General features: G+C 42.0%; 2 protein-coding genes across 19 annotated transcripts in view; one reads left to right on the forward strand and one right to left on the reverse strand.

Moving 5' to 3' along the window:
* Window positions 1-21,174, forward strand: part of NDUFAF2 (NADH:ubiquinone oxidoreductase complex assembly factor 2) — a 167,728-nt gene that overhangs the window by 111,903 nt on the left and 34,651 nt on the right. For 6 of the 16 annotated variants that reach the window (XR_004967620.1, XR_004967621.1, XR_004967626.1 and 3 more), the window contains exons 5-7: window positions 4,359-6,019; window positions 6,130-6,264; window positions 7,183-7,369. The gene's annotated coding sequence lies outside the window, so the exon portion shown is untranslated. The remainder of the gene's footprint in view (window positions 1-4,358; window positions 6,020-6,129; window positions 6,265-7,182; window positions 7,370-21,174) is intronic. The other 10 variants (XR_004967631.1, XR_004967632.1, XR_004967635.1 and 7 more) reach the window with 6 other exon arrangements.
* On the reverse strand, window positions 20-5,834 carry SMIM15 (small integral membrane protein 15). 3 transcript variants are annotated; one of them, XM_036309863.1, is made up of 3 exons: window positions 5,696-5,834; window positions 2,084-2,220; window positions 20-1,187 (listed from the first exon to the last, which is right to left on the reverse strand). In XM_036309863.1, exon 3 carries the CDS (start codon window positions 1,158-1,160, stop codon window positions 936-938), a length of 225 nt encoding a protein of 74 aa, XP_036165756.1. In that variant the 5' UTR covers window positions 1,161-1,187; window positions 2,084-2,220; window positions 5,696-5,834; the 3' UTR covers window positions 20-935. The 3 variants fall into 3 exon arrangements, with proteins under 3 accessions (XP_036165756.1, XP_036165755.1, XP_036165754.1); XM_036309862.1 differs by lacking the exon at window positions 5,696-5,834 and adding an exon at window positions 5,135-5,271; XM_036309861.1 differs by lacking the exon at window positions 5,696-5,834 and adding an exon at window positions 4,087-4,148.

Here is a 21,174-nt window from a genome sequence, read left to right on the forward strand (position 1 = left end):
ATGACTTACTCTTTTAGCGTTCCTTGAAAACAAAATTGAAATTTTAATTTTCACCGTGAACTTGTTTGATCAAAAATTATAGAACATCACTACATGAGTTCAAAAAAATGGAATAAAAATTAAAAGAGGTATCTATATAATCAGCAAATTATCAGATAAGACATTTTAACTACTTCACATTTCTTAACACGAGTAAGAATAAACTGGTTCCAAAGTACTACAAGGGTTAGCATTTTTACTGCAAGCTTTAAATCACAGAGTTGCTCTATTCAACAAGTCATCTCTAAGTAAATGGCAGTGTTCATAAGTACAAAAACTGTTAGTAGGTGGTACTCTATACAGTCAAGATGAATTTTTTATAAAATTAGATTTTAAAAAAGGCAGAATGTCTGATAATTACCAGTCTCTCGAAGGCTAGAATGAGGAAAATGTAGAAAATGAAGTACTCACTGATTAATAATATTGCTTTGAGAAAGCCAGAAATGATTCTAAGATATAAGCAATAATGACAAAAGATATAATTAATATGCTGTATCTCTTTTTAAGCCAAAACATACTTTTCACCTCAGGACAGTTCTCATTTTTACATTCTTAGTTTCCTTTGTCCAGAACAGGACCCTTTTTGAGCCAGTATTTGAGTAGAGTTCATAATCTAAAGTCATTTTTTCTCCACAGGATGTATTAAGCTGCAAAATGGCAAATGACTAAGTCAGTTAGAAAGCATTTTTGGCATAATAAATAACTGTCAATAGACTTCTATACAGAAGCCTAAAAGCTGCAGAAGTAGCGGTCAGAACTAACATGATTCTTCCATATGCTCAGGCTTCGTTTATTAAATACTACCATAAATCCAGATAAGAAACCTTACAGGGTCCTTCCAAAGCTGCATAATTTCCCAAAAGAGTTTCCTCTGGTTGCAGAGCCTGTTCATTCCTTCAATCCTTTTTTAGTCGTTTAGCTTTTGCAATATTTTCTTGGCGTTTTTGTTTTTTCTTTTGCTCCTTTTCCCTGGCCTCAATCATCTTGGCCAGTTTCCAGGACAGTACAGCACTTGCTAGAAACAATGGCGTAAGGGCCAAAATAACGGTTGTAAGGAAGCCATATGGATCCTTCGCAGCCCATTCCACAACATACTCAGCCCAAGCTTTTATGTCAAACATCTTTGTAACGGTGTTAAGAAAAGGGGACTGGAAGGAGAGAACAAGAGAAAAGAATATGTAGTTAATCAAATTTTGAAAAAGTTACATTATACAATCAGTTAACTCAGAATTCCATTATCACTCATTAGTTATTTGTTTTTTAAAAGTACTAATTAGTACTATTTTAATAGACTAATATCTCCAGTTAAGAAAGAATAATTCAACTAGGACAACCAGAAAACTGACACTTAAAAGATGTGAAGGTATAGAAAATAAAAGTAAAATCCATGTGGAATCTGTCATAAAGGCTATGCATTCTCACGTGTTGCCTATATTCAAGATAAACTTTAGCAGCAAACTTTTATAAGAATCTTGAGTTTTATATACTCATTCCAAGAAACAGCTAAGTACCATTTGTTTTTGTTGTTTTTTTACATAGCCTTAGTACTATTAAGTATTAACAGAAATACAAATCATCAACTTTGGTGTTTGAAAAAGACAAGCCAGAGTATAAGAAATGCTTGGAGTAGGAGAGGTAATGGATGGCCCTTTCCAGGAATAAAAAGGAGAAGAAGCTGCAATACTATCCATTCATATGCAAAAAGATATAAGCAAAATGTGACGTGCTATTTTATGCCCTCTTTCAGCTTTGAGGACTCCTACTTGAAGACATAATTTAATCAATGAGAATATATTTAATAATGGGAAAATTAACCATGACAGGTGCCATGGATTTTGTTCCCTTTTGAGTTGATAAGGGAGGGCCATCTGGCAAATGAGGAGAGTGTGGATTTGAGTGTCATTTTTTATTGTGCCCTAGAGGCTTTTCTACCTTTCACATTTGTGTCAACCTCTATTCAAAGTGGAGAATTAGAATACCTTGGTAGGAATGGGTATATATACAGTCACTTACAATTTCAGCTGGAATTTAAAAAATTATCTACCTTATGCTTGAGTTGTGATCTCTAACTTTGTCCTGGATTAGTGAGCCAATTACAATTTCAGAAGGATGACCCCTGGTTGGTTGTCTTCTTCTTTAGCTCTACTACACACTTCTGAGAGAAGGTTAAAATTCTATATGCTGGATGGGTTGAAAGAATAAAAAACAAGCTTTAAATCACAACTTTCAGGATAATTATAATACAATTTTAAATGAAAAATTTCTAAATACTAGATATGCAACCTATAAATGACACCTAAAATTGCCTGACACATTATAGACATCTAATATCAATTTATTTCTTCCTAATTAGAAAGAAATAATTACAACTGCAAATGCCCTATAAGAAAATCCTAATTACTGGAGAGCATGTATTTTACTAAATAACTTATTTCAACAATACAATTATGAATTTTATAATTCAGTGACATAAAACGATGTTAGCTCACTGATGTTATAGCATATCCATTCCTAGATCTTGAACTTTTTATACTAAACTAGAGGCCCAGTGCACAAAAATTTGTGCACTCGGGGGGGGGGGGGGGCCCCTCAGCCCGGCCTGTGCCCTCTCGCAGTCTGGGACCCCTCGGGAGATAACGACCTGATGGCTTAGGCCTGCTCCCGGGTGACAGAGGGCAGGCCTAAACCCTAGGTGCAGCCCCTGGTCGGGCTCAGAGCAGGGCTGATTGGGGAGTTGGGGCGCTGCCCCATCATGCACAGAGCAGGGTGGATCGGGAGGTTGCGATGCCACCCTCAGTCACGCTCAGGGTAGGGCCGATGGGGGGTTGGGGCACCGCCCCGTCACACTCAAGGCAGGGTCAATGCGGAGGTTGCAGCGCCACCCCGTCACGCACAGAACAGGGCCGATCAGGGGGTTGTCGCACCCTGTGGCGCCGCACCCTGTCACACACAGAGTCGCAGGGAGATCAGGGGGTTGGGGAGCTCCCCGCTATCCGCTATCAGGCACAGAGCAGGGCTGATCAGGGGGTTGGGGCGCCTTCCCCTGTCACGAACAGAGCAGGGCGGATAGGGAGGTTGTGGCCCCGCCCCGTCACACAGAGCCACAGGGTGATCAGGGGGTTTGGTCGCAGCCCCCTGTCACGCTGATCCCGGTGCCCGGAGGCCTCGCGGCTCCACTGATCCTGGTGCTGGGAGGCCTCACTGCTCCGCTGATTCCAGTGCTGGGAGGCATATTACCCTTTTACTATATAGGACAGAGGCCTGGTGCACGGGTGGGGGCTGGCTGGTTTGCCCTGAAGGGTGTCCTGGATCAGGGTGGGGGTCCCCACTGGGGTTCCTGGCCAGCCTGGATGAGGGGATGATGGCTGTTTGCAGCTGGTCACACACCCTTCAGGGTGGGGGTCCCCACTGGGGTGCCTGGCCAGCCTGGATGAGGGGATGATGGCTGTTTGCAGCTGGTCACACACACTTCAGGGTGGGGGGTCCCCACTGGGGTGCCTAGCCAGTCTGGGTGAGGGGCTGAAAGCTGTTTTCAGGCTGGCGGGTGACTGAAGCTCCCAACTGCTCCTTTTTTTCTTTTTTTTTCTTTTTTTTATTCTGGGCCAGCTTTAGCTCTGAGGCTTGGCTCCAGCTCTTAGGCCTCGGCTGCTGAAAGCAGGTATCTGGTTTGTTTGGGTTCTATTATCGAAACACTGTTTCAACTCCAGCTCTGAGATCCTGGCTGGCTGAAAGCAGGTTTCTGGGGTTTTGTTTAGCTTCTATATTTGTAACAATGTTTCAAACTGCAAGCTCAGAGGCCGGCAGCGGCAGGCGGGGAATGTTGGTTTCCTCGGTCACTGAAGCAAGCAAGCCTCATGTTCGCTTCAAGCTGCCTGGCTGCCTGCCGCCATCTTGGCTGGCAGTTAATTTGCATATCGCCCTGATTAGCCAATGGGAAGGATAGCATAGGTATGACTAATTACCATGTTTCTCTTTTATTAGATAGGATATGCCATCGACTATTTACTTATAGGACTAGGTACATAATTATAAAATCAAACACCTCACCTTACGCTTTAAAGTTTTTTTCTCTCGCCAAAACCGGTTTGGCTCAGTGGATAGAGCGTCAGCTTGCGGACTGAAAGGTCCCAGGTTCGATTCCGGTCAAGGGCATGTACCTGGGTTGCGGGCACATCCCTAGTAGGAGATGTGCAGGAGGCAGCTGATCGATGTTCCTCTCTCATCGATGTTTCTAACTCTCTCTCTCCCTTCCTCTCTGTAAAAAATCAATAAAATATATTTTTTAAAAAAATGTTTTTTTCTCTCTCTCCCCATTACAGGATCCGTATTCTCCATAGAAGAATCAGAAAAGATAACCAAAACAAAATCACCCACAATGTCATCACCTCAAGAAAAATATTACCACTGGTTTTAATTATAGGCTACGATTTCTTCATGTTTTGTGCTGAATATACATTCAAGTGCCTAAGACTTGTTCCATATCCTAGCTCACCTTCCCACCCACACAGTCGGACCGAGGCTCCACAGAGAACCGCCTGTTTCAACTCCAGCCCAGCAATGAATTAACTCATGCAAAATGCGGAGCTAAAGGAACTTTGCCATAAAGAATAAAGCAGGAGCGAAGGGCCTGGTTCATGGCGACGTTGTCCCATTAACACACAGGGGTTCCAGTCCACAGGCCACGCACCTCCCGGGGGCCTCCCTCACTGTCAGGAATAAATTTCTTTCTGCTTCCGTTACGGGTTCACGGGCTGGTCTCCGGCCAGAGCCGCGCCCGACGCTGCGCGGTCGGCGCTTCACCGCCTCCGCGCTTGCACCTCTTCCTTGGGGCTCCCTCTCGCTCGTTCCCCCCTCGTCCCCCCACCCGGCCCCTGGGGCCCCGGCACCGAGCCTTCCGGCCCCGGCTAGTGCGGGCCCGCGGGACTTGCGGAGCGGCCGTCCGGGGGGGGGGGGCACGGGGAGGCCCCGCCACACCTCGCGCCCCCGGGCCGCGGCAGCCTCCGCCCGGCGCCAGGGCCGCACCAGCCCGAGCAGCCCACAGCCTCCCGCGCATCGCGCCCAGGACCCTGGACTCGGACCCCAACTCCCAACTCACCGCCAGGCCGGAAGCAGGAAGGCGGAAGCCCGGCTTCCCCGCCCCGCCCACAGGTCGGCCGGGTCCGGATCCGGCCTGAGGAAGTCGAGCGGCCAGTTTCCGGCTGCGCGGCCGCTGAGTGCGGCCCGGGACCTCGGCTTCCCGGGCGCGGGGCGGGGGCGGGGTCTCCGGGGGGTGGCAGGTGAGGCCGCGCGGGTGGGACTGGCCCTCGGGAGCGGGTGGGACGTCAGCGTCTCTGCCTTTGCCCCGAGGCCGGGAACGGATCTAGGAATGGATATGCTCTGACATCAGTGGGGCCCCTGGAAACTCCGACCCCAGAGCGGCGGCGAGGAAGGCGTTGGTCCCCACAAACCGCCCAAAGTCAAGGTGAGGGCCACCCAGCGACTCCTTTCGCTGCAGTTAAAGCCTCGCGTAGAGGAGACGGAAAAACAGTTGGACCCTGGTGGGTGCGCTGAACCTTCTTACTAAGGGGAAATGCAGCCGTGCTGTGTGAGGACTTTTTGCTGTTTGTTTTTAATTGAAGAACCTAACTCATTTCGCGAAAGAATGATCGATATTTACCCAAAGTAAACGATCAGTAGTTAAACTGCATCGAGTTCCCACAGAGGCACTTGTTCTTTCAGGACACAAGTAAAGGATGCAAAAGCCAACCAGCAGGAGTGAGTTAATGTTGTCTTCTGATCTGCGGGAACCGAGAGATGAGCTCTGGCTTGGTTGGCGACCAGACTTTGTGATGGCTTGCACTGAACCGCGCTGTTTGACCACTTCTGCACATGTTGCAAGACCTCTTCACTGTTGTATGACAAATAAAGCAGGTTTTTATTCTCGAAAGACTATGGAATGTACTCTCTGAGGAGCAAGCTGTAACATGTATAACTAGTCTAGGTAGAACAACAGGAACTATTATTTACCAGGGAACGGGCTCTTGGCAAATAATCTAATGATCTAAAATAGTGTTACGTTGGGCGTATGTTAATGTTTGTATGTTTTATTAGCGGCAGTTGTTTTCTTACTCTTGTTTGAAAACTTGGATGATGGTTTCAAAGCTACTTGGACCTAGCCTGTACCTGTCCTAGCCAGAAAAAGCAGAGTCAGTCCCTGGACTGTTTACCGAAAACTACTTGCTGGAGGTAACTTGATGTGAATTTTTAAAACTTGTCCAAGTGGTAATTCCAGGAGGGAGGTCAGAATTTATTTTAACAACCTTCGTCCCAGAGGCCAAGGTGGAGAGACAGTGTCCCCATTACTGCCTCCCCAGTAGTTTGCTGCATCCCTTGTTAAACGCATAGGAGCTCTGGGCCAGAGGGAAAAGTGCATGAGAAAGCCTCTGTAGCTCGTTGGCTCTAGTGCTCGACCATGCCTTCACAGTCGCGTTACCGAGCTAGCTTCCAGGCCCAGGGCAGGCTGCAAGCCCAGGTATGGCATAGAGTTGCCACTGCTGAGCTCCTGTTGCAACCTGCAATTGCCTGAATGAGAGGCGGTGTCAAGATTGGTTCTTTCTGTAGTGAGAGTCAGTTTGTGAGTTGAGATTCATTTGTCTCTGCTGGTCATGTATACTCTAAGTCACTCTGAGCCTCTTTCCCCTTCTGTTTGTGGAAAGTATACTAGTTATGTTATGGCTGGTGTTCTTTCCACTTTCAAATTCTGTCAGTTGAACTGGATTTGGCCACTTTTCTGACTTATGCTTCATAAGCAATGCAGAATAAGGAATTCAGTGCAAACATCATAGCCAGTTTTGTTAAGGTCTTGTTCTTTATTTGAAAAAGTCCTTAAATGGGTTTTAATTCTCTCTCAAATGTCTTTCATAAAACCAGCTTAGAATAACAAGGAAATGAGGTCTGCCTGTATTTATTTTTTTAAGAAATTAAACTGTATCCATGTAAATAACCAAATTAAACCTTACACTTTTAAATAAGTAGGGTTTGTCTTTGCATAGGAATTGATTTGAGAGAGAGAGAGGGGAAGGGAGAGAGAGAAAGCCATTTTTGTTGTTGTTCCACTTAGGAATCCTATATAATAAAAGCCTAATATGCAAATTGTCCCCTTAGGCGGTCATTCGACCAAGAGTTCAACTGGGAGTTTGACTGCTCACTATGATGTGCACTGACCACCAGGGGGCAGCACGGAACATGGCGAGTGTCAGCAGACATGGCGCTGGCAGCGGGTGGCAGTAGAGGCGCTGCCAGCTACGATGGGCACCGATGAGAGTGGGACCATGGCAGGATGGTGGAGCAGGTGAGCGGGCGGCACCAGGCCAAGGCAGAGCAAGCGGGGGCCCGATTGCCCTGCAGACGGCCACCAGTGGCAGCGGCAGGGGGCGGGGCCACCGCCCGGCTCCCAGGCACTGAGGGAGCCAGAGGGGGGGGGGGGGCCAGGCCTCAATCATTCGCCCTGGAGACGGGATGGTGGAGCAGGTGAGGGGGCGGTGCCAGGCCACGGCAAGGTGCCAGGTGGGGCTGCGAGGCTGGGGGCTCGAGCTGGGGCCTGATCTCCGCAAGCCACCCTGAGGGACCCCACCTGTGCACTAATTCGTGCACTGGGCCTCTAGTTAGTTTAAGTGTGCCATGCAATGAAAAAGGTTGAAAATCGCTGCTCTGTTGCAATTATATTTTGAAAATGGAATCTTACAAAATTGTAACAGGTTTTTCTTTTCTTAGAAAGTTAATTCCTAGTTATTGTCATGTGTTTGTTTATAAGTATTTTCTTTGGATGGTACAGAGTTACATTTTACCCTGACACATGTCAAATTGTGAATGAGTAAAACCTGAATAAGATTCACTTGTAATGATCTAGACCTGACTAAACGTTTTGAGAGCTTTCTTACATGTTCAACATTTTGTGCTTATTTCCCTGCAGCAACACTTAACATATTTGACTTATTTTGATGGAACTGGTTTCTTCCCTAAGTTTTATATTGTGAGTTTTTTCTTCCATAGATACACAATGTAATACATTTCTTAATAGGCATATTTCTGTGATTTAAAAAAAAATAATAATCAAGTTTTAGTGCTATTTGGAAGATATACTGAAGAAGAATAATTTTTAAAGCTATTTAATGAGTTGTTACTATGTACCAGGTACTGAGCTAGATGCTTCACATCTATTATCACTAATCCTGAGACTAAACAACCCCCTTTGATAGTATTCTTATACCCATTTTACAGATAAGGAACCAGAGCAGAGCCTGGCTGGTGTGGCTCAATGGTTGAGTGTTGACCCATGAACCAGGAGGGGGTGTGCAGGAGGCAGCAGATTGATTTCTCTCTCTAATGGATGTTTCCATCTCTCTATTCCTCTCCCCCTCTCTCTCTAAAAAATAGTACAGCAGGATTCTAAGCACATCTGCCTAAATCTCTGCCTTTTTTTAATGTTCAAAGACTTGGCAAAAAAATACGATAATTTCATAAAATGAAAAGTGTGCGTTTTGACTCTATAATTGTTAATTAACTGTTAATCACAACTAAAATCTTCCTATACTTCAAAATTGCCTACTGCCCAGGTGGTGGCAGCATGTCTCAAAGAGCTGTTGAGGTGCACAAGGTTCTCCAACCTCGACAGTTGATTTGCTGCTTCATCTCATATACGTGACCTGTCTACCAACCTCTAACTTCTGTATTGGGCCTTTCACTATTAGAGCAACTGATCAGTGATTCCGTCGTCTCCTTAGTCTTATCTTCTGAATGGGTCATACTCTGCCAATTTGCATTCAGCCTGTTTTGCTTATAAAGCATCGCCAAGTTATTATTTTCTAGAAAGGTCATTTAGGTCTATCCAGTAATACAAAGAACTTTTTTTCAAATGTTGTTATTTTTCACCATTGTTAAATGTAATTTAAATAATTAGCTAATATTATGAAATATTTGTTTAAATTAGAAGGCATTCTTTTATATATATATATATATTATTGATTTTTTATAGAGAAGAAGGGAGAGGAACAGAGAGCCAGAAACATCGATGAGAGAGATCAATCAGCTGCCTCCTGCACTCCCCGCATCGGGGATGTGCCTGCAACCAAGGTACATGCCCTTGACCGGAATTGAACCCGGGACCTTTCAGTCCGCAGGCCGACGCTCTATCCACTGAGCCAAACCGGTTCGGCTAGAAGGCATTCTTGAAAACTTATGGGATATACCAGTTAAGGAGGTAATGAAATACTTTTAAAAGATAGAATTAGTTTTCAAAGTAAGAACGAGAAGATTCAGCAGGGAGCAGTGCAAAGTTATCTAATTCAGAAGGAATGCATATACATATATAGCAGGATAACCAGTTAGACCTACTTTAGCCAAAAATTGCTTGTAACATTAGTCTCATATTTTTGCATGGCTACTGCCTTCTTTCCTCCTCACAAAAACCCTCTCTACCCCTATTTCTTATTTTATTCACAATACCTCACTTTGACATCTATTTGTTTACTGATTTAATGTCTGTTTTTCCTACTAGATGGTAAGTTATATGAGATCTTTTAACCCAGAGCAAAGAATATTGTTTGGAATAATTGATTCCAAGTTATAGCATTGCTTCTTAAAAATGAAACTGTTAGTGTTTGAAGGAATCATGAAATAATCTAAACCCTGGGGAGTTGTGAAGCTCATATTAAAGTACCAAACTGTTACAACAGGTTTGGAAAGTAATAAGGGATGCTCAGTAAGAAAGGTCTCAAGGTTAGCAAATAAGATGTTTGGGGAAAGGTAAAAAGAATTGTGATTATCTTGTTAATGAGAGAAGGCTAGTTGCTTGAAGACTTCCAAGTATGTAAAAGTGTGTACTAGGAATGTAGTGATTCATCATCTTCATTGATAAGATAAAGGTAATTTGTCCTAGACTGTAGGTGCTGAGAAATAAGATACAAACAAGCTATACTGGAGATCTAAACAGAGATCTTTGAAAATGGGCCGTGAGTGTATATGCAGCCGAGATGACCTGTCTAGATATTTCTAGCTTTATGATTCCCAGTGTGGATTGCAGAAGAAATACTGAAACAAGATAGCAGATGCTGCTCTGGTTGATTATGCCTTTCTGTCCCTGGCTTTTTCCACACACTTTAGAAACATTCCAGTGTGTTTGTGCACAGTCAATACAGGTGGTTTATACGTTACTGCTTTTAGTTTACAGAATTGTTTTCACTTAATACTGAAAATTGGGTGTTTCTGCTTTCTAACACTGAAACTGTTTACCTTTATGATTCTGTATCTCCAGAATGTACTATATATGCACTTGCAGCAAACTAATTCCCTGTAGAGAGAAGGGCACCCTTTTGAGGGGGTAAAATTTTTAGCAAATACATCTGAAGCTTTGGTTTGCAATCCTATTAAAGTTCTGAGAAACATTAAGCTTTCCTGCTGAATGTAGAGATTCAATGATTAGGCCTACCTCTAAATGATGTAATTATACTAGCCATGTCAAGTCATCTGTTATTTCTGTTCTATGGTCTCCTAAACATTAAATAAGAACTATTGTCCAATTGGAAAAACTAATCCATATGGTATAAGAATTCTTTAGTGTTGCCCTGACTGGTTTGGCTCAGTGGATAGCCTGTGGACTCAAGGGTCCCAGATTTGATTCCGGTCAAGAGCATGTACCTTGGTTGCGGGCATATCCCCAGAGGGGGGTGTGCAGGAGGCGGCTGATGGATGTTTCTCTTTCATGGATGTTTCTAACTCTCTATTCCTCTCCCTTCCTCTCTGTAAAAAGCAATAAAATATATTTTAAAAGAAAAAAAGAATTCTTTAGTGTAAAAGCAGTATGTATTGCAAAAACAGCCCAAGCAATATCACCTTCACCAAGTAGCATTTTAATATGACAACTTTGACCTTCACCTAAGCAAACTATTGGAAGTAACCATATAAAACATGTTAATCATATTCGCTGTATTTTCAAAAACATTGTCCTTTGTGTCATACAGTGCTCTTTATATAAAATCACATTTAAGATAGGCTAGACTCAGAGTGTTATTCTAAAAAAGTTCTGGAAGCCACTTAAAATTGTTTTCATTTAATTTGTAAATGTATATTTCAGTTAGAATTGATATACAATATTATATTAGTTTCAGGTGTACAATATAGTGATTAGACATTTATATAACTTACAAAGTGATCACCCCAAGTCTAGTACTCATCTGGCACTCTATATACCTATTACGGTATTATTGACTACATTCCCTATGCTCTTTATATTATTGACTATATTCCCTATGTACTTTATATCCCTATGACTATTTTTACAACTGGCAGTTTGTACTTCTTAATCCCTTTTACATTTTTCACCCAGCCCTCTAACCCAGCGGTTCTCAACCTGTGGGTCGCGACCCCTTTGGTGGTCGAATGACCCTTTCACAGGGGTCACCTAACACCATCCTGCATATCAGATATTTACATTATGATTCATAACAGTAGCAACATTACAGTTATGAAGTAGCAACGAAAATAATTTTATGGTTGGGTCACAACATGAGGAACTGTATTTAAAGGGCCAGAAGGTTGAGAACCACTGCTCTAACCTTCCTCCATCTGATAACCATCAATTTGTTCTCTGTATCTGCCAGTTTGTTTCTGTTTTCATTGTTTATGTGAAATCATATAGTATTTGTCTCTTTTTTTGTTTGATTTACTTTACTCAGCATAATACCCTCTGAGTCAATCCATGTTGTTGCAAATGGTAAGTTTTCACTCTTTTATGGCCAAATAATATTCCATTGTGTAAATGTACCACAGCTTCTTTATCCACTCATCTACTAATGCACACTTAGGTTGTCTCTATAGCTTGGATATTTTAAATAATGGTGCAGCGAACATAGAAGTCCATATATATTTATATTTACAAATTAGTATTTTAGGTTTCTTCATATAAATACCCAGAATTGGGATTGCTGTATTATGTAGTAGTTCTATTTTTTATTTTTTTAGTAACTTTCATACTGTTTTCCAAAGTGGCTGCACATATTTGCAGTCCTACCAAACAGTATGTGAGGGTTCCCTTTTCTTCACATCCTTGCCAACACTTGTTTTTTGTTGACTTATTGATGATAGCCATTCTGGCAGGTGGGAGGTGATATCTCATTGAGGTTTTAATTTTGCATTTCTCTGATGATTAGTGGTGTTGAGCATCCTTTCATGTCTATTAGCCATCTGTATGTCTTTGGATAACTGTCTAGCCAGGTCCTCTGTCAGTTTTTAATCAGGTTGGGTTTTTTTTTTTTTTTGGTGTTAAGTTGTGTGAGTTTTTTATTTTAATTATTAACCTCTTATCAGATGTATTATTGGCAACTATTTTATCTTCTCCCATTCAGTACATTGTATTTTCATTATATTGATGGTTTCTTATACTGTGCAAAAAACTTTTTAGTTTGATGTAGTCCCATTTGTTTATTTTTTTTTTTCCTTTGTTTTCCTTGCCCAAGGAGATCTATCCAAAAAATAAGAGTAATGTCAGGGAGTTTTCTTCTAGGACTTTCATGGTTTCAGGTATGGAAGCCACTTTTTGATAAGAGTCTTGCCTCTCTTTGATTTACTGTCAGGAAGCTCAAGAACCCAATTTGAAATTCATGTTTAGCATCCATCCTGACCTGTATGCTTACATTTATTTTTAAGCGTATTTTTCTTAGGCTAGGCCTCTTTTGCTTCTAGAGGCAGCACATTCTATAACTAGGAATAATGCTCTCACTTACCTACCAAGTGACTTTGAAAGATGCCAGTTTTGAATGGGGCCCAGAGCAGGAAAGGGCTCTGCAACAGTTTCAGGCTTTAGGGCAAACATCCCTGATTGACACTTGGACCATCTGATCCAGCAAACTGTAGTGTCAGTGGTGGCAATTATGGCAAGTCCAGAGGAGAATCACAATGCAGGTCCCTGGGGTTCTAGAGCAAGGTCATGCATCTGCAGCAGATAATTGTATGCCGTTGAAAAACAGTTCTTGGAATGTAACTGGGCCTTGTAGGGACGAATGCTTCACCACAAGACGCTTAAACCTTCCCCTCCTCCCTGTCCCTATCCAAGTGAGTGGCCAGTTTTCTAACTCCATCATTCTACCTATGTATATTTTTTAATATTATCTTGATCTTTATAATTCTTTCTAATATGTTTTTATTGATTTTTAGAGAAAGGGGAAGGAAAGGGATAGAGAGAGAGAAACATCGATGATAGAGAAACATCATTCATCAGTTGCCTCCTGTACACGCCCCTCACTTGGGGATTGAGCCCCCACCCAGGCAAGTACCCTAACCAGGAATCAAACCGTCACCTCTTGATTCCTGGGTTGACACTCAAACTCCTGCGCCACACTAGCTGGGCTCTACCTATATTTTTTAGTTGACATTCTAATAAAAGTGTTTTCCCTTCCCCCACATTTATTTATTGATTGATTGGTTGATTAATAGCAGATGGACTTTTGGATTCCCAGCATTAAAATCCATTACTATTATTTTTTATTAGATGTTCTATTTCTCCCAGATTTGACGATGAGAGCCCCAGAATGTGTCCTGTATGTGTCAAGAGCCCCACTGTGTCATGTCCTCATCATTTTTTTTAATCCTCTCCTGGGGATATGTTTTTATTGATTTTAGAGGAAGTAAGAGGGAGAAAGAGAAACATCGATGTGAGAGAGAAACATGGATCAGTTGCCTCCTGTACATGACCCAACCAGGGATTAAACCTGCAACCTTTTGGTTTACAGGACGATGCTCCAACCAACTGAGCCACTAAAAATGATGTCCTCATCATTCTTTGAGTCCTTTCTTACTTTGTGGTACAGCCACATGTTCCAAATTTATCTTGTATTTCCCTGCCTCAGCCCTTGAAGCAGCCATATATATATATATATTTTTTTTTTTCAAGGAGCCCTGCTTTCTTTTTGTGGAGAATGGAATTCAGGAACCAAGAGCTGAGTGCTAAGTTTTCTCATTGCTACTGATGTGTCATTGCTTGCAGTCCCTCTCAGCAGGCAGATATATACACAAATATCTATATTTACTTCTATACCTGTTGAAAACTGCAGGTTTATACTGGTAACTTCAATTTCAGTCTGTCACTACTTTCTAGTTTTCCTTTTTCATCTTGGTAATTTCCTCAACAGAAGGAAACCTGATTGCCATTATCCTCAGTGTATTTACTCATTTGCTCAAGGCTGGAATACACGAAAGGTTGTTTTAGATTGCTAACTCATTACTGTGAAAGGAAAACTTAACAGTTTTTTAGGTGTCCCGTCTGTTTTCAACCTGTCTCTCAATTTGGCAGCCAACTGAGCTATCTTTTAATAAATTCAAACTTAAGCCCCAAATAAGCATGTCTAGACTATTAAAACTGGTGGCTCAGAGAATGAATGTTTAAAAGGCTATAGAGCTTCAACAGTCCAGATCACTAGCTTCAGTTCTCATGTTTGCAGTAACTCATTGTGGCTGACACAGAATTGCTTTTGTTGGGTAACAGCAGCTGATCATGGCTTTATCTTCCAGGTCTTAGTATAATCATGTCACTAAGAATTGCCACCTCAGCTGAAGGAAAGGGCAGATTTCCCCTCAAAGGTGCTGTTTAATCATTTTAAAAGCAAATTATAACAGATTGTTCATAAGTCACTTATGCCCATGCATAAAGTACTTAAAGCACAATTTCTCAGTTATATCTTTTATAACCTTGCATTATGGTCATATCGTTTTGAAAATCACATCAGGCTTTATGAGCTACTAGTATTTTTGAACAAATATTTAGAAAATGATTCCATAAAAAACATGCTATCAAAGGCAGTATTCTATCCGGAAGGCTAGCACTTTCTTTCTGTACCAAAAATTAATTGATTTGGAGAGATGGCATTTCGTAGCTTGAATAGAAAAGTTCAGGGTTTTGTGTAAATATGCTGTCAACATCTTGTTTAAGGATGCAAGTCATTTGTGCCTTAACAAGGATTTCTTTTTGCTTTTAATACTTTGTATAGTTTGCTAAATATTTTTAAGCAATTTCAACTTGCCATCTTAGCATTAAATGATGTTGTCCAAAGATGAATGAATCCTTTTGGATTGATAGGCTCTTTAAGGAAGGCTTAAATGCTGGTTAGTGAGATCAGTATTCAGAGTTGTTCAATACTTTGGCTTCTCCCTCCAAAATGAGCTAAACTTAAAATTGTTTACTCTCATCAGCATCAAGTCAGTACACGAACTTGCCTATTTTTTTTATATTGTACCTTTATGTTTACCTGCCCTTCACTAAAAATAAATTATATGTTAAATCCTTAAACTGGCCTGTTTTCTGTGAACTTGTATAATTGAGAAAATGTTTGGGAAAAGAAAGAGGAGCACTTTTAATCTGAAAAGCACATTGACCTAATTCATAAGGCCATGTGGAGGCTAGAATTATGCAAGCTGACCTGCTTTGATATTATCTTGTGCAAATGGCCTTAAATGAATGCATCTATAGTTAGATAAAACAACTGAAGAAACAAAATATAAATTTATTATTAGAAAGTACACCTGTCGGTTTACTTCTGGTTCATCTCTGTTAAAGCAGGTTGGATCAGTTTTACAATGCTAAGACAGTCTGGTTGGGATTCTTAACTTTAGGGTAGGTTAATTTTTAACCACGTATCATTAAATGTCTGTGGGAGGCAGCTTCTAAAATGGCTCCCAATGATACTTCTTCCCGGATCCATGCCCTTGTATCATTTCCTCCCATTGAGTTTGGGCTAGATGCTTTAGATGAATAGAATATGGCAAAGGTGATGGGATGTCACTTCCAAGATCAAGTTATAGAAAGAGTCTGGCTTCCATCTTGCTCACCCTCTCTCACACTTGAGTGGAAGCCAGTTGCTGTGCTGTAAGCTGCCCTACAGACGGGCAGGGGAACTGGGGAGGGCTTCTAGCCACAGTCAGTGAGGAACAGAATCCTCCATAGCCATGTGAGTGAGTGTGACTGCAAGCTCTTCTTCCCTGTCTAAGCGTGGGATGAAGACAGCCTCTGCCGACACCATGAATACAGGCTTGTGAGAAACACTGAGCCCTGCTGTGCCCAGATTCTTGACCAAGATTGACTGTGAGATAATCAGTGTTGGTTGTTTTAAACTGCTAAATTCAGGGGTAACTTGTTACTCAGCCATAGATAACCAATACAGTGTTCTTTCAAAAAAAAAAAAAAAGTCATAAAAGACCCTCACACTTCCCTGGGGGAGTAGAGGATAGTAGAGGTAGCATTTCCAGATAAGTGATTTAGCACAGTGGGTTTCTACCACTAACAGTATTCAAATCAATAGAGAGTTTTCAAGAAGTACAAGTGCCTGAGCTTTGCCCCCAGAAATTCAGTTTAAGTTGGTCTGGGGTGAGGCCCAGGCCTCATAATTTTTCAAAGTTCCTCAGTATTTTTTCAATTCCCATAAGTAGATGAAGAATTACTGATTTAGTATAAATGTATTAAGCCCCTTCTGTGCGCCAGGGATAGAGAGAGCTCACCCTTTATCCCCAGATCAGGAGAGAAGACAAGTCAACACACTGATCACAATATGGCAAATGTTCGGGGAGTTACACACATGATATAAGAAGCACAGAAGAGGAAACACCTAATGCAGCCTGATAAAGTAAGAAAAGGTTTGACAGGAGACGATAGGCCAAGTCTGAAGCTCCAAGTAAAAGCTAGTCAGCTAGAACATTGGGGGGGGGGGGGGTAGCATACAGGCAAAGAAATTAAAGAGTAAAGGTACAAAGTGTTAGAGAATAATCAGGGAAATATATGTCCATATTTGAGTAATAGGGAAGGAATAAACTCTGGAAGGATAGGGTGAGTATTGAGAGAACACAGAATGAGGGTCCAGAGTTCAGTTTGGATGAGGACCAGCCCCGTGGTGGTGGCGGAAGGGATGAAGAGGAGAGGGAGGATTCGTTTGCTGTGGAGGACACACAGGACTGGGAGGTAGCACTGGATCGCAAAGGGAGGAGCCCACGTTGCCTGCCGGGTTCAGGCTTGGCAGTGGTGTGGGTGTTAGGCTGTAACTTTGGCAGCAACCATGGGGGCAGCAAAAGCAGGAGACAGAGGGAAGTGAACAGGTCGGTTTCAGATCTAAATGTAAAGCCTCAGAAGAAACAACTGGTTGCTGTTGGTACTAGAAACGAAACCAAACTGACATGTCACTTGCCAAGAGAGCACATCTTCGTGGGTGATTTTGTGTATTTGGAAGTAATCATGAGCATAGCGTCTGTTTTGTCTGCATGTGTTTTGGTGATTTGCAGTCAGCTTTCAAGAAGAGGGGAGATCTTGAGAATTAGCTATATTGCCTTTTATAAAGCATTCTATTTCACTAAACCAAAGAAACCTTCAAAACCGAACCACATGGGCTGCTTTTCACTATTTTTCCACTCATCACGTGCATCTCCTTAGACACCTTTGCTGCTCTTCCCATTTCGGTGAGTAATGCCTTGATTTGCCCAGCTATTGGTAGAATTTGAACTGACATCAGGTTACATTGTGTCATGAGGTGGGACATAATGACGTCCACATATGACGTCCACATATCCTCTTTATGACCTGGTCATTGCTTTAATTTCAAAGGAGCAACACACTCAGCTCAGTACTTGAGTCTATTTAAAGCATGTTAACTGGTGTATCGGAGCAAAGTCACACATTCTTATTATGAACCCCTGACACTGTGACATGAGCTTTCCAGTTTCATTCAGCCTGTCCATGTATTGTTGGTGCTTTTTTATTTTAAGAAACAAAGATATGTATTCCCACTGTTTGCTTTTTATAAAATATATTTTTATTGATTTCAGAGAGGAAGGGAGAGTGAGAGGAAGATAGAAACATCAATGATGAGAGAGAATCATTGATCAACTGCTTCCTGTGCTCCCTATACTGGGAATCCAGCCTGCAACCTGGGCATGTGCCCTGACTGGGAATCCATTCGTGACCTCTTAGTTCATAGGTCAGTGCTCATCCACTGCACCACACCAGCCAGGGCCCATTATTTGCTTTTGATAAACTGACACTCTTAAACCTTTGAAACTATTTTCTTGCTTCCCACCACAGGGAAATACACAACTGACTCTTACTGTGAAAGGAAGATTGCACTGTCTCATCATCAAGCCCACCTTGAGGCTGGTGTAAAAAAAAAAAAAAAAAAAAAAAATGCTGATGCCTGCATAACATGTATCTCTTAAGTAAATCAAACCTGTAATTCTACTTGGCTGCCTCTAAGTCATTTTGATTCCTGCCAACAAGAACATTAATGAACCTAGTACCTCCACAGCCTTATTTGTGTGTAAGACTCCATTTCTTATGCCTCGTTCCAGCAGCTGCCCTGCTCCATCTGATAAAGTGGAAAGCTGGAGCAGGTCACACAAATCCAGAGCATTGCTTAAACCCAGATTATTGTAGGCAGCATTCTCTAATTCTTCCATCTGCTTTTAGGATGGCAAATAATAAGGTTTCTGGGGTGTGGATTTGAAAAACCATCCATACACTAGTAATCTTGACATGAAAAGGCATTTTATGAAATTCAAATTATTCATGTCCTTATTCTTCCTACTTTTATTCTTTTGACAATGATAAATATATTGTACTTTTTGCTTTAGGATCTTGGCTTACCTCTATGGATTTACAGTTGTGGGAATATTCCAGAATAAGTAGTACTTCCAATGATGGGCTATAACAAATCCCGAATGGCATGAGAAAGATAGGAAGTATGGTAAAATGGACATAAAAATATAAAAGAATATAGCCCTAGCTGGTTTGGCTCAGTGGATAGAGCATCGGCCCTCAGACTAAAGGGTCCTGGGTTCAATTGCAGTCAAGGGCACGTACCTCGGTTGTGGACTTGAACCCCAGCCCTGGCCCTGGGCCCAGGTGCGTGCAGGAGGCAGTCAATCGATGTGTCTCTCTCGCATTGATGTTTCTCTCTGTCTCTCTCCCCTCCCTTATACTCTCTCTAAAAATCAATGGAAAAATATCCTCAGGTGAGGATTAACAGCAACAACAGCAAAATTGTTTCTAAATTTCTCTACACTAGAAACACCTGGAGATCTCTTTAAAATTCCATAGCCCAGACCACACCCCAGACCAATTAAATCACACTTTCTTGGGGTGGGACATGAGTGTTTTGACTCCTCAGGTGATTCCAATGTGCAGACTAGCTTGGGGACCACTGATTTAGACAACTACTTCATGACTGCAAGAGGGCATAGCTCTGGCTTCTCCTGGACTCCTGCCTGCTTGGCGGGAGGTTCTCTGCTGTCCAGATTCACCAATTTTGCCAACTTTGAGCCTAAGCAGGGGCACAGAATGAGAGAGAATTTAATCATAGACAGAAAACAGTTAAGCATCAAAACTACAGGTGGTTATAACATAGTTGATTTGCAAATTTTTAAAGTAATTTTTATTTGTCATTTTTCCTGACAACAAAAACTGCATCTCAGATTTGACTTTTTCTATTTCAGTCTCAGATACTAGAAGCTTATGGCTGTTAGTTTTATCAGGCTGCTCCACCAGGGTAACATTTTTGTCATGCTTTGGGTGATTGTTTTAGAATTCCTTCTTTGAGTTAGTCATCTTTAAAATACCTAACTCAGAGTGAGAATTGTCCATTCGCCTTGTTTAAAGAAACACAGAGACAAGCATTTAAAATTGTATTTTCCTTATATATACAGCTCATTGCTTATTTATATAATCAATCATTGCCTGCCCACAAACTGAGGGAAGCTTGATTTTAGATCTAACAATTGTTTACTCAAAGGGACCGAATATACATAGTTGATACCTTTTATCATAATTAGCATTTTTACAAATAACCACCATGCTGGCCTGTAAAATTTTAAAGCTAATAGTGTAATCCAATAAAACAATGATTTTGCTATATCCTATATAATAAAAGGGTAATATGCAAATCAACCGAACAGCAGAACAACCAGTCACTATGATGCGCACTGACCACCAGGGGGCAGTTGCTCAGTGCGCTCCCACAGGGGGCGCACCGCTTAGCCAGAAGCTGGGCTCATGGCTGGTGAGCACAGCGGCAGTGGTGGGAGCCTCTCTTGCCTCTGCAGCATGCTAAGGATGTCCAACTGATGTCCAGTGCTAAGGGCTCCGAGACTGTGAGAGGATGCAGGTTGGCCTTAGGGATCCCTCCCCCCACCCCCCCGCCCTGAGTGCATGAATTTCATGCACCAGGCCTCTAGAGTGTGTGTGTGTGTGTGTGTGTGTGTGTGTGTGTATGTGTGTGTGTGTATCTTGAAACATTAACCCTTTTCGGTCCAACCTCAAGACTGACTCGACAGACCAGGCGCTAGGAGCAGGTCCAACGTTGAGCAATAAGAACATTAAAAAGTTCAACATTCAATCCCGTCAATTTGAATTCCAAAAATAACGTTGGGCCACGAAGGGTTAAAGGAAATAAAATTGCAAGTGAAGCTCTGGCTGGTTTGACTTAGTGCAGTGGTTCTCAACCTTCTGGCCCTTTAAATACAGTTCCTCATGTTGTGACCCAACCATAAAATTATTTTCGTTGGTACTTCATAACTGTAATGTTGCTACTGTTATGAATCATAATGTAAATATCTGATATGCAGGATGGTCTTAGATGACCCCTGTGAAAGGGTCATTCGACCGCCAAAGGAGTTGCGACCCACAGGTTGAGAACCGCTGGCTTAGTGGATAGAGAATCGGCCCTGAAAGGTTGCGTGTTTGATTCCTGTCAAGGGCACTACCTTGTTTGTTCCTTAGTTGCAGGCTCTATCCCTGGCCCTGGTTGAGGCATGTGCAGGAGGCAACCAGTTGATGTATCTCTCACATACATATTTCTCTCTGTCTGTTTCTCCCCCTCCCTTCTACTCGCTCTCTAAAAATCAATGGAAAAATATCCCTGGGTGAGGATTAACAAAAAAAATTGTAAGTGAAGCTGCTGGATGGTTGAAATTATCTGAATATCTTTAAAGAATTACCAAGTAAGCTTCTTGCTATAAGTATTTAATTAATTTTAAACCCTATTTGGTTTAGAAACCATTTACACTGAATTTCTGGTTTAGTGTTCATTTAAAACCATCTATACTATTCTGTTCAGGCTCTGGATCCTAATCTTG

Source organism: Myotis myotis, unplaced genomic scaffold, assembly GCF_014108235.1.
Source record: "Myotis myotis isolate mMyoMyo1 unplaced genomic scaffold, mMyoMyo1.p scaffold_m19_p_5, whole genome shotgun sequence".
Classification (NCBI taxonomy): Eukaryota; Metazoa; Chordata; class Mammalia; order Chiroptera; family Vespertilionidae; genus Myotis; species Myotis myotis.

Bases quoted from the DNA above. Each gene is read 5' to 3' on its own strand.
- SMIM15 (XM_036309863.1), bottom strand. From the start codon at position 1,160: ATGTTTGACATAAAAGCTTGGGCTGAGTATGTTGTGGAATGGGCTGCG.